The following is a 16,351-nucleotide window of genomic DNA, read 5'->3' as shown; positions in this document are numbered from 1 at the left end:
CTAAATTGAACTGAACTAAACTGAATTAAACAAAACTGAATTAAACGAAACTAAACTGCACTAAACTAAACTGAACTGACATAGGGTAGGATATTGAACAAGTACTTACCAGAACATTTTCCACTTTTATCTGGACATTTTTGCTGCAAGAAATAGAAGCCAAGAATGGTGTTAAATGGGATCTTGGATCATGCAATGCAGATGAGGCACTGGGCTACAGCAGACTATAGCAGGTTATAATATACTAATTTCCAGATTTTAGTTCATAGACAATAGACAATAGGTGCAGGAGGAGGCCATTCGGCCCTTCAAGCCAGCACCACCATTCAATGTGATCATGGCTGATCATTCTCAATCAGTACCCCGTTCCTGCCTTCTCCCCATACCCCCTGACTCCGCTATCCTTTACAGCTCTATCTAGCCCTCTCTTGAATGCATTCAGAGAATTGGCCTCCACTCCCTTCTGAGGCAGAGAATTCCACAGATTTACAACTCTGAGTGAAAAAGTTTTTCCTCATCTCCCGTTCTAAATGGCCTACCCCTTATTCTTAAACTGTGTGGCCCCTGGTTCTCATAAGCCCAATGACCCTCCTGGTCTTCCACGCATTGTATGAGGATTGTCAGAGTCACTGAGAACCAATCCCAAGTGGGTGAGAGTGAGAGTTTATGTGAGATATGAACCAGGAGCTCCTAAAGAGCTACTTGCAGCAGGAGGTTTGGTTTAGTTTAGTGTAGGGATACAGCGCAGAAACAGGCCCTTCGGCCCAACCGAGTCCGCGCCCACCAGCGGTCCCCACACATTAACACTATCCTACACACACTGGAGACAATTCACATCTATACAAAGCCAATCAACCTGCAAACCGCCACGTCTTTGGAATGTGGGAGGAAACCAAAGAGACCAAAGATGCCACAGAAGGCTGCGGAGGCCAAGTCAATAGATATTTTTAAGGTATTTATTTCACAAAATGCTGGCGTAACTCAGCAGGTCAGGCAGCATCTCAGGAGAGAAGGAATGGGTGACGTTTCGGGTCGAGAAGAAGAAGGGTCTCGACCCGTTCCTTCTCTCCTGAGATGCTGCCTGTCCCGCTGAGTTACTCCAGCATTTTGTGAAATAAATACCTTCGATTTGTACCAGCATCTGCAGTTATTTTCTTACACTAGATATTTTTAAGGCAGAGATAGATAGCTTCTTGATTAGTATGGGTGTGAGGGGTAATGGGGAGAAGGCAGGAGAACGGGGTCAGGAGGGATAGATCTGCCATAATTGAACGGCGGAGTAGACTTGATGGGCCGAATGGCCTTTTGTCTGCTACTATCGCTTATGGACATGAACAGTGCTTCAAGGATCCAATCCTTACAGAGGGCTCAACTTCCTATCAGCTTCTCCCTCTCCCCTTCAGGGTAGGAGTAATAAAGCATACTCCTACACGGAGAGTAGGAGTAAGTTGATCGTTACTCTTCTGAGGTATCACAAAATGCTGGAGTAACTCAGCAGGTCAGGCAGCATCTAGGAGGGAGGGAATGGGTGACGTTTCGGGTCGAGACCCTTCTTCAGTCTGAAGAAGGGTCTTGACCCGAAACGTCACCCATCCCCTCCCTCCTAGATGCTGCCTGACCCGCTGAGTTACTCCAGCATTTTGTGATACCTTCGATTTGTACCAGCATCTGCAGTTATTTTCCTACACAACCACACAAACATGGAGATACAAGGAACTGCAGATGCTGGTTTGCAAAAAAAAAGAGTAGACCCCCTGTCCCACATAGGCGATTTTTTAGGCGACTACAGGTGACTAGGCTGTCGCCACACGGAGTCGCCTCTGTGGTCGTGAGTCGTCTCCAAAGAGTCGTAGTGTTTTTCTGGTTGCCGCTAGATTTTGAAATGTTTAAAAAATTTTGGCGACTGTTAGTTTGACGCCAATGATTGTAGCTTGACATCTCCTGATGTCGTAGGTTGTCGCCAGGTAACGTAGGTTCTTAGGCATCTGCAGTTATTTTCCTACGTTACTCTTCCGAGGATGAGGGCATAGATAAATATGATTTTTAGATTTAGAGATACAGCGCGGAAACAGGCCCTTCGGCCCACCGGGACCGCGCCGCCCAGCGATCCCCGCACACTAACACTATCCTACACACACTAGGGACAATTTTTTACATTTGCCCAGCCAATTAACCTACAAACCTGTACGTCTTTGGAGTGTGGGAGGAAACCGAAGATCTCGGAGAAAACCCACGCAGGTCACGGGGAGAACGTGCAAACTCCGTACAGACGGTGCCCGTAGTCAGGATCGAACCTGAGTCTCCGGCGCTGCATTCGCTGCAAGGCAGAAACTCTACCGCTGCGCCACCGTGCCACCGTGTAGCATCTTGGATGCTAAACATGAGCTGGTGCTAAATAGGATGCAGACTGCTTCTTACTTGATACCGCTCTTTAACTTGTGCAGCAGAGTACTTGGCTCAGTATCCACAGCCTCCGATTCTGGTGGGCTTAGACTTCCTCGGTTTGGTTCTTGCAGGTGGACCTCTTCCTCCTCCATGGGATCGGTCTCTAGAAGAAAATAAGTTTCTACAATCACGAGAGGAATAGATCAGGTCGATGCACAGAGTCTCTTGCTCAGAGTAGGGGAATCGAGGACCAGGTTTAAGATGGAGGTGGAAAGATTGAAAAGGAATCTGAGGGCTAACTTTTTCACACCAAGGGTGGTGGGTGTATGGAATTTAGATTTAGATTTATTTAGAATTAGAGATACAGCGCAGAAACAGGCCCTTCGGCCCATTGGGTACGCGCCGCCCAGCGATCCCTGCACATTAACACTATCCTACAACCACTAGGGACAATTTTTACATTTGCCCAGCCAATTAACCTACATACCTGCACGTCTTTGGAGCGTGGGAGGAAACCGAAGATCTCGGAGAAAACCCCCGCAGGTCACGGGGAGAATGTACAAACTCCGTACAGACGGCGCCCGCAGTCAGGAATGGGCAGCCAGAGGAGGTAGTTGAGGCTGGGACTATCCCAACGTTTACGAAACAGTTGGACAGGTACGTGGATAGGACATTGTTTTTTCCGAGATCTTGGGTTTCCTCCCACACTCCATTGATGTACAGGTTTGTAGGTTGATTGGCTTTGTATAAATGTAAATTGTCCCTAGTGTGTGTAGGATAGTGTTAATATGCGGGGGTCACAAGTCGACATAACCTCGGTGGACCGAAAAGCCTATATAACTAAACTAAAGTTTGGAGGGATATGGGCCAAACGCAGGCAGGTGGGACTAGTGTAGCTGGCGTGCAGCGTAGGTTTACTAGGTTAATTCCCGGAATGGCGGGACTGTCATATGTTGAAAGACTGGAGCGACTAGGCTTGTACACACTGGAATTTAGAAGGATGAGAGGAGATCTTATCGAAACGTATAAGATTATTAAGGGGTTGGACACGTTAGAGGCAGGAAACATGTTCCCAATGTTGGGAGAGTCCAGAACAAGGGGCCACAGTTTAAGAATAAGGGGTAGGCCATTTAGAACTGAGATGAGGAAAAACTTTTTCAGTCAGAGAGTTGTGAATCTGTGGAATTCTCTGCCTCAGATGGCAATGGAGGCCGATTCTCTGAATGCATTCAAGAGAGAGCTAGATAGAGCTCTTAAGGATAGCGGAGTCAGGGGGTATGGGGAGAAGGCAGGAACGGGGTACTGATTGAGAATGATCAGCCATGATCACATTGAATGGTGGTGCTGGCTCGAAGGGCCGAATGGCCTCCTCCTGCACCTATTGTCTATTGACATTGTTGGCCGGTGTTTCCATACTGTATGACTCTATGATAGGACATACAGCAAATGAAAGAGCGAAAACACACTGCTCCAGATTCAGGGACAGTTTCTTCCCAGCTGTTATCAGGCAACTAAACCATCCCTGAACAACTCGAGAGCAGTCCTGAACGACTATCTACCTCATTGGAGACCCGCGGACTATCTATGATCGGACTTCACCCTTCACTAAACATTATTCACATTATTAAACATTATTGTGATACCTTCACTAAACATTATTCACGTTATCGTGCATCTGTACACTCTGGATGGCTCGATTGTAATCATTTATAGTCTTTTCGCTGACTGGGTTAGCACGCAACAAAAACTTTTCATCGCACCTCGGTACACATGACGATAAACTAAATTGAAAAGGGGTGTGAGGTTAATGATCCTTCACACCACAGGTTGCCTCAAGTGACCATGTTAGATCTTGTCTAAATATGGAGACATTAAGTTACTGCCAAAACGAGATATTAAGAAACTGCAGGACCTTTACAAAAGGACACAAAGTGCTGGAGTAACTCAGTGGGTCTTGCATCATCCCTGGAGAACATGGAAAGGTGAGGGAAGGTAGTCACAAAATACTGGAGTAACTCAGCGGGTCAGGCAGCATCTCGGGAGAGAAGGAATGGGTGACGATTCAGGTCGCAACCCAGCTTCAAGAGTGTCCAGCTTCAGGTTTCTGGGCACTCACATTTCGGAGGACCTAACATGGTCCTCTAACACCGCTGCGCTGGTCAAGAAGGCGCAGCAACGACTGTTCTACCTGAGAACACTGGAAAAAGTCTGGTCTGCCCCAACAGCTGCTGACGACCTTCTACCGCTGAACCACAGAGAGCATCCTAACACATGGCATCCCTGTGTGGTACCTCAGCTGCACGGAGGCAGAGAGGAAAGCTCTTCAGCGGGTAGTCCATAGAGCTCAGAGGACCATCGGAACACAGCTACCAGCCTTGGAGAACATCTACAACACACGATGCCTCAAAAAAGCCACCAGCATCCACAAAGACTCCTCACACCCCTGCAACAGTCTGTTCGAAATTCTACCATCCGGAAGACACTACAAGGCCTTCTACGCCCGCACCTCCAGACTCAGGAACAGCTTCATCCCCAGGGCCATAGCTGCTATGAACCGATCCTGCTGAGCCGGATGGTCACATCGCACAGTGAACCGGCACAGATCTACTTGAACTTTATACTGTTTTAAATCTGTTTCTAATTTTGTTTCACTGGGTTGTATAAATTAATACTGACTAGCTTATTGCATCGTATGGGAGGCGCATTCCCAATCTCGTTGTACCCCTGTACAATGACAATAAAGATATATTGTATTGTATTGTATTGTATTCTTCAGACTGATGGAAAAGCGAGGTTTTGGGTCAATCTGAAGACCCAAAACATCACCTGTCCACGTTCTCCAGACTGACGCATTGAGTTACTCCAGCAGCTTGACAACATATAACTGACCATGACACACTGCTTCACGCAGGGAAATATCAAATCAGCAAATACCATGCCGCCCCTAAACATGAGATGAGAACATTTCAGAATCACTTAGATGATCCAGCCTGGCTTGATGCCAGGGTACATTGGAATCAAATCTGTTGTTGTTGACCTTTGGGTTAGAATCAGAGATTGGCTGCCTTTTAGTAAAAGTCTTTTAACAATCAGGGAAACACAGCAACGCAAACCGAGAGTTGCTGCCTCACAGCGCCGGAGACCCGGGTTTGATCCTGACTGCGGATGCTGTCTGTACCGAGTTTGTTCATTCCCCGTCTCTGCATGGGTCTTCTCCGGGTGCTCCGGTTTCCTCCCACACACCGAAGACGTACAGATTTGTACTCTAAACACTAACTCCCCCTCCCACACTGACCTTTTAGTCCTGGGCCTCCCCCACTGTCAGAGTGAGGCCCAGCGCAAATTGGAGGGACAACACCTCATATTTCGCTTGGGCAGCTTACACCCCAGCGGTATGAACATTGACTTCTCTAACTTGCTTTCCCACTCTCTCCATCCCTCCCCCTTTCTAGTTCTGTGACCAGTCTGACTGCCCCCGATTAAATTTTAACTCTGTATGCTTCGATGTCACCTTGAGCTGCATCCCCTTTGATGTCTCGTTTTTCACGCCTGACACTTCCTTATATCAGTACCTCCCTCTCCTCTCAGACTCTCAGTCTGAAGAAGGGTCTCGATCCGAAACGTCTCCCATTCCTTCTCTCCAGAGATGCTGCCTGACCCGCTGAGTTACTCCAGCATTTTGTGTCCACCTGCGAGTTTGTAGGTCAATTGGCTTCGGTAAAATTGTAAACTGTCCTGAGTGTGAAGGGTAGTGCTAGTGCACGGGTTGATCACTGGTTTGCACGGACTCGGTGGGCCGAAGGGCCTGTTTCCATGCTTTAATCTCAAAAGTGAAGTACTAAAGTAAGGCAGCACTGGTACAATGAAGGCAATGCAGAATTTCATAGTTCCTTCTGAAGTCTTAATGAGGGTCTCGACCTGAAGCGTCACCCATTCCTTCTCTCCAGAGATGCTGCCCCTCCCGCTGAGTTACTCCAGCATTTTGTGTCTATCTTCATCATTCACTTCCATCTCAACCGAGAGGTAGTTACTGAGATTTTTAGATTTTTTAGATTTAGAGATACAGCGCAGAAACAGGCCCTTCGGCCCACCGGGTCCGCGCTGCCCAGCGATCCCTGCACATTAACACTATCCTACACCCACTAGGGACAATTTTTACATTTGCCCAGCCAATTAACCTACAAACCTACAAAGAATTTACACTTTCCAGGGTCTTCCAGAGACAGCTTGATTAGAGAGACTATTGGGGGGGGGGGGGGCACAATACAACAATTCAATACCAATGATACCACAGTCAAAGAAAGGGGGCATCAAAATCAGGTTGGAGTATACACCCCACCTAAGATTCTATGCTGGAGGAACTCAACAGATCTGGGGTTCATAAGTCATTGGAGCAGAAGTAGGGTATTCGGCCCATCGAGTCTATTCCGCAATTCAATCATGGCTGATCTATCTTTCCCTCTCAAACCCATTCTCCTGCCTTCGGCCCATAACCCTTGACACCCGCACTAATCAAGAATCTGTCAAACTCCACCTTAAAAATACCCAACGACTTGGCCTCCACCGCCTTCTGTGGCAATGAGTTCCACAGATTCACCACCCTCTGACTCAAGAAATTCCTCCTCATCTGTGTGTCTTTCCTCGTTTCAAGCCAGCATATGAAGTTCCTTTCTACACAGGTATCTGGAGGGGGGAGGAGGGAGGGGGGGATAAGGGGGGTTGAGGGGGATGAAGTGGGGTGGGGAAGGGAAGGGGGACGGAGAGGGGTGGAGGGAGGGGGGAAAGAAGGGGGATAAGAGTGGTTGAGGGGGATGGAGTGGGGCGGAGGGGAAGGGGGAGGTGGTGGGTCGGAGGGGGGCGTGGACGGAGGGGGAGGGGGGTGAGGGAGGGAGGGAGGAGGAGGGAGTGGGGGAGGAGGGGAGGGGGGGAATGGGGGAGGAGAGGGTGCTGCACCAATGGAGGAGAGGTTTGGGCACAACAGGTCCACTTGGTCTAGTCTAACTTAAAAATGCTCAATCACTTGGCCTCCACAGCTGTCTGTGGCAGTGAACGCCAGGGAATCACCGCCCTCTGAATAAAGAAAACAGTGATATTAGACAGGTTGGCCTTTCAGGTCGTGTCCCTTTCACAGATTGAAGGGTCAGTCTGAAGAAGGGTCTCAACCCGAACCCTCACCTGTCCATTGCACCCATAGGTGCTGCTGGTAGAGCTGCTGCCTTACACCAGAGAGCGGGATTTGATCCTGGCCTCTGGTGCTATCCGAGCGGAGTTTGCATGTTCTCCCTGTAACCCTGGTTTCCTCCGGCTGCTTCCGTTTCCTCTCACGTCCCAAAGACGTGCAGCTTTGTAAGTTAATTGGCCCTCTGCAAATTTCAGGTCAGGACCTTTCTTCAGACTGAATAATCCCTGGGCTTTGTCCAACTGTCGCCTATCGAAATTCCCCTCACATGAATCCACTTATTAGTTGCAGGCTTTGTTCTGGCCCTTCTCTCTTCCATCTTTCCTCTCTCCACCTCGTTAACTCTCCCCCCCCCCCCATGAATCAGCCTGAAAAATAGTCCCAACCCAAAACATTCCCCAGGGATGATGCCTGAGTCGCTAAGTTACTCCAGCACTTTGTGTAGGAAAATAACTGCAGGCGCTGGTACAAATCAAAGGTATTTATTCATAAAATGCTGGAGTAACTCAGCAGGCCAGGCAGCATCTCAGGAGAGGGAATGGGTGACGTTTCGGGTCGAGATCCTTCAGACTGATGTCAGGGGGGTGGGACAAAGAAAGGATATAGGTGGAGGCAGCAAGACAGTGGGAGGCCTGGGAAGGGGGAGGGGAAGAGAGGGACAGAGGAGCTATCTAAAGTTAGAGAAGTCAATGTTAATACCGCTGGGGTGTAAGCTGCCCAAGCAAAATATGAGGTGCTGTTCCTCCAATTTCCGGTGGGCCTCACTATGGCATTGGAGGAGGCCCAGGACAGAAAGGTCAGACTGGGAGTGGGAGGGGGAGTTGAAGTGCTGAGCCACCGGGAGATCAGGTTGGTTAAGGCGAACTGAGCGAAGGTGTTGAGCGAAATGATCGCCGAGCCTGCGTTTGGTTTCGCCGATGTAGAGAAGTTGACACCTGGAGCAGCGGATACAATAGATGAGGTTGGAGGAGGTGCAGATGAACCTCTGCCTCACCTGGAAAGACTGTTTGGGTCCTTGGATGGAGTCGCGGGGGGAGGTAAAGGGACAGGTGTTGCAACTACTAGTCGAGGGGCGAGGTAGGCAGTTCCTTCCTACACGTATATCCTTTCTTTGTCCCGCCCGCCTGACATCAGTCTGAAGAAGGGTCTCGACCCGAAACGTCACCCATAGATGCTGCCTGACCCGCTGAGTTACTCCAGCATTTTGTGATACCAGCACTTTGTGTTCTTTCTTATAATAGGCATCTGCAGCACCTTCTTTCTACCTAACTGTTAGCAGTCCATTTTCTGCTGCCAGGCCCAACAAGTTACTCCAGCAGATAGATACAAAAAGCTGGAGTAACTCAGCAGGACGGGCAGCATCCATGTTCTCCAGAGATGCTGCCTGTCCCGCTTAGTTACTCCAGGTTTTTGTGTCTATCTTCGGTTTATAGCGGCATCTGCAGTTCCTTCCTACACTTTACTCCAGCACTTTACTTCAGTCAAGATTCCAGCATGTAGTCTCTTACGTCTACCTAACATTCTGTCCAGCTCCATAGCCTTTAGCACATTGCCAGTGGCTCAGCAGTAGAGTTGCTGCCTTACAGCGCTGTAAGCGCCAGAGACCCGGGTTCAATCCCGACTACGGGCGCTGTCTGTACGGAGCTTGTACGTTCTCCCCGTGACCTGCGTGGGTTTTCTCCAAGATCTTCGATTTTCTCCCACACTCCAAAGACGTGCGGGTTTGTAGGTTAATTCGTCTTGGTAAAAATTTTAATTGTCCCTCATGTGTGTGTGTGTGTGTGTAGGATAGTACGGGGATCATTGGTTGGTGGAGACTCGCTGGGCCGAGGGGCCTGTTTCCGCACTGCATCTCTAAACAAAACTAAAGGAAGCAAAGCAGCGCTGAAGCTGAGGTGGTTGCGGGAATGGTCAGAGCATTGGAGATGGGAGTTGATGTCATAGAGGAGTGTGTCACTCCGCTATCTTCCTATTGTTTCTCCCCTACACCCCAAAATTAAACTTTATTCAGAGTACAATATATACAAAGAACACTGCAAAAACTTCTGGCATTCTCAGCGGCTATACATACATTCATGAGCATTATATTTGGTGGTGTTCACAAAATTATCCTTGCACCAGAGACCCCTGCCACTCATTTGCACCCCTGGGTGATACCCCGACCCTTGTTTGAGGGGCGTCTCCACCACACCCTGTCCTCCCCCACAGAGCCTTGGTGTTGGCTGCACCGAGCTTCAGCGCATCCCTCAGCACGCACTCCTGCAGTCTGGAGCGGGCCAGTCGGCAACATTCCCGACGGGGAATAACGCTCTGCTGGGAGACCAAAGAGCGTCTTTCAGAGGGTAGTGACACTTGGTGCCCACGTGCTTTGGCGCTGCATGCACACAGCTCGATGCAGCCACACACAAAGGTGGCCATCAGGATGAGGGCAATGTTGGACGTGCTTTTGCCAACTTGTGCGTCGTGACCCATCGGACCCAGTCCATCTTTGACCCCCCAGATGAACTGGAAGAAGGCCCAGGTGATCGCAGAGGCATAAGAGCAGACCACATTTGCGCCAAGTCCAGCAGCCCCGAGAGCACCTCACACATCACAACCAATTTTTTTCCCCATTGAAGAGAAAGAAAGCAGCTTCCACAGACCCAGTTTTCTTCTGACCTTGGCTATGGGGAACAGGCCACACTTAAGTCACAGAATCTTACAGCTTGGAAACAGGACCTTTGGCCCAACTTTCCCCATACCAACCAATATGTCCCATCTACACTAGCTCCACCTGCCTGCGTTTGGCCCATATCCCTCTAAACCAGTCCAAATGTTTCTTTAACGTTGCAGTAGCACCTGCCTCAACAACATCCTCTGGCAGCTCGTTCCATACATCTACCACCCTTTGCGTGAATAAAGTCACCCTAATTGCCTTTCGACCGTGGCAATGGGGAACAGGCCAGACTGGCGCCAAGTTCAGCAGCATTAAGAACATCGCACAATCAAATTTTTCCTTGTCACACAGAGGGTCTACAGCTTCCACAGACCCAACTTTCTTCCCACCTTGGCTATCCACTCAAAGCACAGGAGCGGAGGACATTGCACACTTGCGCCAAGGCCAGCAGCCCCAAGAGCACCGCGCAACCAAACTTTTTCCCCCCCATGAATAGAGAGGGAACACTGCGTCCACAGATCCCAATTTTCTTCCGACCTTGGCTATGGAGAGAGCTATACTTAGGATCAGCATCTCATATTTCACCCGGTGGCTCAGCACTTCAACTCCCCCTCCCATTCCCACTCTGACCTTTCTGTCCTGGGCCTCCTCCATTGTCAAGTCAAGTCAATTTTATTTGTATAGCACAGTTCAACACAACCCACGTTGACCAAAGTGCTGTACATCAGTGCAGGTACTAAAAAAGAACATACAATAGCACACAAACATAACAGCACAGACATAAACAGTTTACAGCGCCCCCTCAGAGGGCCTCAAACGCTAGGGAATAGAAGTAGGTTTTGAGCCTGGACTTAAAGGAGTCGATGGAGGGGGCAGTTCTGATGGGGAGAGGGATGCTGTTCCACAGTCCAGGAGCTGCAACCGCAAAAGCGCGATCACCCCTGAGCGTAAGCCTAGACCGCGGGATAGTCAGTAGCCCCAAGTCGGCAGACCTGAGGGACCTGGAGTTTGAGTGGTGGGTTAGAGGATTTTTGATATGGGGGGGGGGGGGGGGGGGGAGCCAGTTTAGGGCTTTGTATGCAAATAGGAGGAGTTTGAAATCAATTCTGTACCGTACTGGCAGCCAGTGGAGAGAGGCCAGAATCGGGGTGATGTGGTCCCTTTTACGGGTACCCGTCAGGAGTCTTGCTGTGGCGTTTTGGACCAATTGCAGGTGGGACAGGGATGATTGGCTGATCCCAGTGTATAGGAAGTTGCAATAGTCCACTGGAGGAAATGAATGCGTGGAAGATTTTTTCTAGACGTACAGGTATGTAGGTTAATTGGCTGGGTAAATGTAAAAATTGTCCCTAGTGGGTGTAGGATAGTGTTAATGTACGGGGATTACTGGGCGGCACGGACTTGGAGGGCCGAAAAGGCCTGTTTCCGGCTGTATGTATATGATATGATGATATGATATGATAGATCGTCAAATTGGAGGAACGGTTTGATTTTAGCTATGGTACGAAGCTGGAAGAAACTGGCTTTTACCAGAGTTGACTTGCTTGTCAAACTTAAAGTCAAATATCATGCCAAGGTTTTTGACATGTGGTTTGACTAAGGAGAGGTCAGAGTGAGTCCCAGCGCAAATTGGAGGAACAGCACCTCATATTTTGCTTGGGTAGTTTACACCCCAGCGGTATGACTTCTCTAACTTCAGGTAGCCCCTGCTTTCCCTCTCTATCCCCTCCCCCTTCCCAGTTCTCCCACTAGTCTTACTGTCTCCAACTACATTCTATCTTTGTCCTGCCCCCCTCCTCTGACATCAGTCCGAAGAAGGGTCTCGACCCGAAACCGCACCCATTCCTTCCCTCCCGAGATGCTACCTGACCCGCTGAGTTACTCCAGCATTTTGTGTCTACCTTCGGGCTACACTTTAGTTTAGTTTAGAGATACAGCGCGGAAACAGGCCCTTCGGCCCATTGGGTCCGCACCAACCAGCGATCCCCGCAAGTTAACACTATCCTACACACACTAGGGACAATTTTACATTTACACCAAACCAATTAAACCTACAAGCTTGTACGTCTTTGGAGTGTGGGAGGAAACCGAAGATCTCGGAGAAAACCCACAAAGGTCACGGGAGAACGTACAAACGCCGTACAGACAAGCACACGTAGTCAGGATCAGACCCGGGTCTCTGGCGCTGTAAGGCAGCACCGCCGCTCCAGAGTGCCAACGCACACTTGCGCCAAGTAAAGCAGCCCCAGGAGCGCCGTATGATCAAATTGTTCCCCGTTATGGACGGGGAACTCCGAGTCTACTGGTCTCAATTTTCTTACGACCTTGGCTGCGGGGGACGGGCGACACTTGCGCCAAGTAAAAGCAACCCCAAGAAGATGTGACGACCAAATGTTTCCCCGTTACAGGCAGGGAACTCCGCGGATTTTCCTTCGGCCTCGGCCATGGGCTCCAGCCGGTTCTCGTCACACGCACGAGGACAATAGACAATAGAGCATCCTTCTCCCTATCAGAACTGCCCCCTCCACCGACTCCTTTAAGTCCAGGCTCAAAACCTATTTCTACTCCCTAGCGTTTGAGGCTCATTGAGGAGGCGCTGTGAACTGTTTTGTATGTGCTGTTATGTTTGCGTGTTATGTTTCATTTTTTCCTTAGTACCTAATCAGATGTACAGCACTTTGGTCAACGTGGGTTGTTTTTTTTAAAATGTGCTATACAAATAAAATTGACTTAACTTGACTTGACAATAGGTGCAGGAGGAGGCCATTCGGCCCTTCGAGCCAGCACCGCCATTCAATGTGATCATGGCTGATCATTCTCAATCAGTACCCAGTTCCTGCCTTCTCCCCGTACTCCGCTATCCTTAAGAGCTCTATCCAGCTCTCTCTTGAATGCATTCAGAGAATTGGCCTCCCACTGCCTTCTGAGGCAGAGAATTCCACAGATTCACAACTCTGACTGAAAAAGTTTTTCCTCATCTCTGTTCTAAATGGCCTACCCCTTATTCTTAAACTGTGGCCCCTGGTTCTGGACTCCTCCAACATTGGGAACATGTTTCCTGCCTCTAACGTGTCCAACCCCTTAATAATCTTATACGTTTCGGTAAGATCTCCTCTCATCCTTCTAAATTCCAGTGTGTACAAGCCTAGTCGCTCCAGTCTTTCTTACCGTCCTCCGGCCTACCACCCCTCCCACTTTTCCCCCCTCCTCCTCCCACCATCACCACCACCACTGCACTTCCCCTTCCCCCCCTTGACGCCCATTCCTTTCCCCCTTCCCCTCCCCTCCCCTCCCCTTCCCTCCCCTTCATCTCCTCCATCATCAGCCACAACCCCCTCCCCACCTCCTCGACCACGACGGGCACGGAATGAAGGCATTTCAAACGGACAACGACCCTTCACCCAAGGCGGAAAATTAAAATGAAATTTGTACCTCAAAACAACTCAGCCACCACTCCGATGTCCCGCCCCCAGAGCCCGCGCCCATTGGCCGGTCCCCCGCCGGAAGCGCCGATCCCGCTCTCCCATTCGCCCGCCGGCCCGTCCGTCAGCCCGGCCGCGTCACCGACACCGAGCCCCCGGGACCAACGGGCTTCACTTTTTTTTTTCAAAACAGAAAAAAACCGGCCGATATTCTCTTCGAACTCTCCCCTCGCCCGCCATTGGTCCTCTCCGCCGCCGGTCGCGGTAAGCGGCGCAATCGTTTTTTGTTTTTTTTTATTTTGTTTTTTTTGTTGTTGTGTGAGGGGAGATGAGGAGAAAATAAAACCCCGCCGTCGATCAACCGAACTTGATTGAAACCGAGAAGGTCCCGCCTTTCGGACGTTATGGAGGCTCCCCATTGGACGGGGGGATGAGCCCGCTCACTGTGCCCGCCCCTCATTGGACGGCGGCCGCGTCACTCACCCGGAGAGGGCGGGTCGACGGGTCGACGGCATTAAGAGTGGTTGAGAGCGCACTAAATTAGCGCCGCGCGGCCTAGTCCTGGCGCGCAAACCCCTCCATCATCTTCAACCGGCTCTGGTTGACTACTACTGAGCAAACACCTCATCAGTGATTATCTCTTCAGGTCGGAGTGTGAGTAGAGCGGTGATTAAATTTTGAAGTGGGCCTGTTTGACCCAAGTTGAGGAGGTCTAGTTGCTCAGTCCACTTTCATTTCACTGCACATCTTTGTATATGTATGTGACAAATAAACTTGACTTGTCTGAAGAAGACCAGTCTGAAGAAGGGTCTCGACCGGAAACGTCACCCATTCCTTCTCTCCCGAGATGCTGCCTGACCTGCTGAGTTACCCCAGCATTTTGTGAATAAATACCTTTGACTTGACTTGAAATGACTTGTACAATGTGGGAGACAACCTGCTTAGTAGAGACGTTGTGTAGGAAAATGGACTGCATGTGCTGGTTCAAATCAAAAGGATCACTAAATGCTGGAGTAACTTAGCGGAGTCAGGGGGTATGGGGAGAAGGCAGGAACGGGGTACTGATTGAGAATGATCAGCCATGATCACATTGAATGGCGGTGCTGGCTCGAAGGGCCGAATGGCCTCCTCCTGCACCTATTGTCTATTGTCAGGCAGCATCTCAGGAGAGAAGGAATGAGCGACAATAGACAATAGGTGCAGGAGTAGGCCATTCGACCCTTCGAGCCAGCACCGCCATTCAATGTGATCATGGCTGATCATTCTCAATCAGTACCCTGTTCCTGCCTTCTCCCCATTCCCCCTGACTCCGCTATCCTTAAGAGCTCTATCTAGCTCTCTCTTGAATACATTCAGAGAATTGGCCTCAAGTTTAAGAATAAGGGGTTGGCCATTTAGGACGGAGACGAGGGAAAACTTTTCCAGTCAGAGAGTTGTGAATCTGTGGAATTCTCTGCCTCAGAAGGCAGTGGAGGCCAATTCTCTGAATGCATTCAAGAGAGAGCTAGATAGAGCTCTTAAGGATAGCGGAGTCAGGGGGTATGGGGAGAAGGCAGGAACAGGGTACTGATTGAGAATGATCAGCCATGATCACATTGAATGGCGGTGCTGGCTCGAATGGCCTACTCCTGCGCCTATTGTCTATTGCCTCCACTGCCTTTTGAGGCAGAGAATTCCACAGATTTACAACTCTGACTGAAAAAGTTTTTCCTCATCTCCGTTCGAAATGGCCTACCCCTTATTCTTAAACTGTGGCCCCTGGTTCTGGACTCCCCCCAACATTGGGAACATGTTTCCTGCCACTAACGTGTGCAACCCCTTAATAATATATGTTTCGATAAGATCCCCTCTCATCCTAATAAAATCCAGTGTATACAAGCATAGTCGCTCCAGTCTTTCAACATAAGACAGTCCCGCCATTCCGGGAATCAACCTAGTAAATCCTCAATAGCATGTCCTCAATAGCAAGAATATCCTTCCTCAAATTTGGAGACCAAAACTGCACACAGTACTCCAGGTGCGGTCTCACTAGGGCCCTGTACAACTGCAGAATGACCTCTTTGCTCCTAACAACTGCAGAAGGAACTCTTTGCTCCTTCAGTGTGAAGAAGGGTCTCGACCCGAAACGTCACCCATTCCTTCTCTCCTGAGATGCTGCCTCGACCCGCTGAGTTACTCCAGCATTTTGTGATCCCTTAAAGAAGCTGATCACCACTCATACCTGGGAGGTGAACTCACATCTGGCCCAAGCCTGGAACTGGACACATAAACCAGATTGCCACGAAAGCAAACAGAACTTTGGGCCTTCTCCGGAGAAATTTATCCAGTTGTGACAAACCAACAAAGGAGGTAGCGTATAAAACACTTGTCCGCCCACTGTTGGATTAATGCCAGACAATATGGGACCCTCACCAGAAAAATAACACTGACACCCTTGATTTATTCACAAAATGCTGGAGTAACTCAGCAGGTCAGGCAGCATCTCGGGAGGGAAGGAATGGGTGACGTTTCGGGTCGAGACCCTTCCCGAAACGTCACCCATTCCTTCTCTCCCGAGATGCTGCCTGACCTGCTGAGTTACTCCAGCATTTTGTGAATAAATCAATTTGTACCAGCATCTGCAGTTATTTTCTTATACTGACACCCTTGACATGGTTATAATAATAAATGTTTTAATAATAAATTTTATTTGTCATATGTAGGTTGGCA

At 49.5% G+C, this 16,351-nt stretch overlaps 1 protein-coding gene across 3 annotated transcripts in view; it reads right to left on the bottom strand.

Annotated features, from left to right (window-relative positions):
- LOC144612272 (uncharacterized) overlaps window positions 1-14,021 on the bottom strand; it is a 35,461-nt gene extending 21,440 nt beyond the window's left edge. For 2 of the 3 annotated variants that reach the window (XM_078431834.1, XM_078431836.1), the window contains exons 1-3: window positions 13,653-14,021; window positions 2,419-2,548; window positions 110-143 (exon numbers count right to left, since the gene is read on the bottom strand). In XM_078431834.1, the coding sequence (XP_078287960.1) occupies window positions 110-143; window positions 2,419-2,537 (153 nt within the window). In that variant the 5' untranslated portion in view covers window positions 2,538-2,548; window positions 13,653-14,021. Of the gene's footprint in view, window positions 1-109; window positions 144-2,418; window positions 2,549-7,560; window positions 7,665-13,652 lie in introns of those variants that run through there. The other variant, XM_078431835.1, reaches the window with a different exon arrangement.
- Window positions 14,022-16,351: the final 2,330 nt, after the last annotated feature.

This window comes from Rhinoraja longicauda, chromosome 44, assembly GCF_053455715.1.
Source record: "Rhinoraja longicauda isolate Sanriku21f chromosome 44, sRhiLon1.1, whole genome shotgun sequence".
In the NCBI taxonomy this organism is placed as follows: domain Eukaryota; kingdom Metazoa; phylum Chordata; class Chondrichthyes; order Rajiformes; family Arhynchobatidae; genus Rhinoraja; species Rhinoraja longicauda.
The sequence above is the reverse complement of the archived record's forward strand: the minus strand, read 5'-3'. Positions and strand labels throughout refer to the sequence as shown.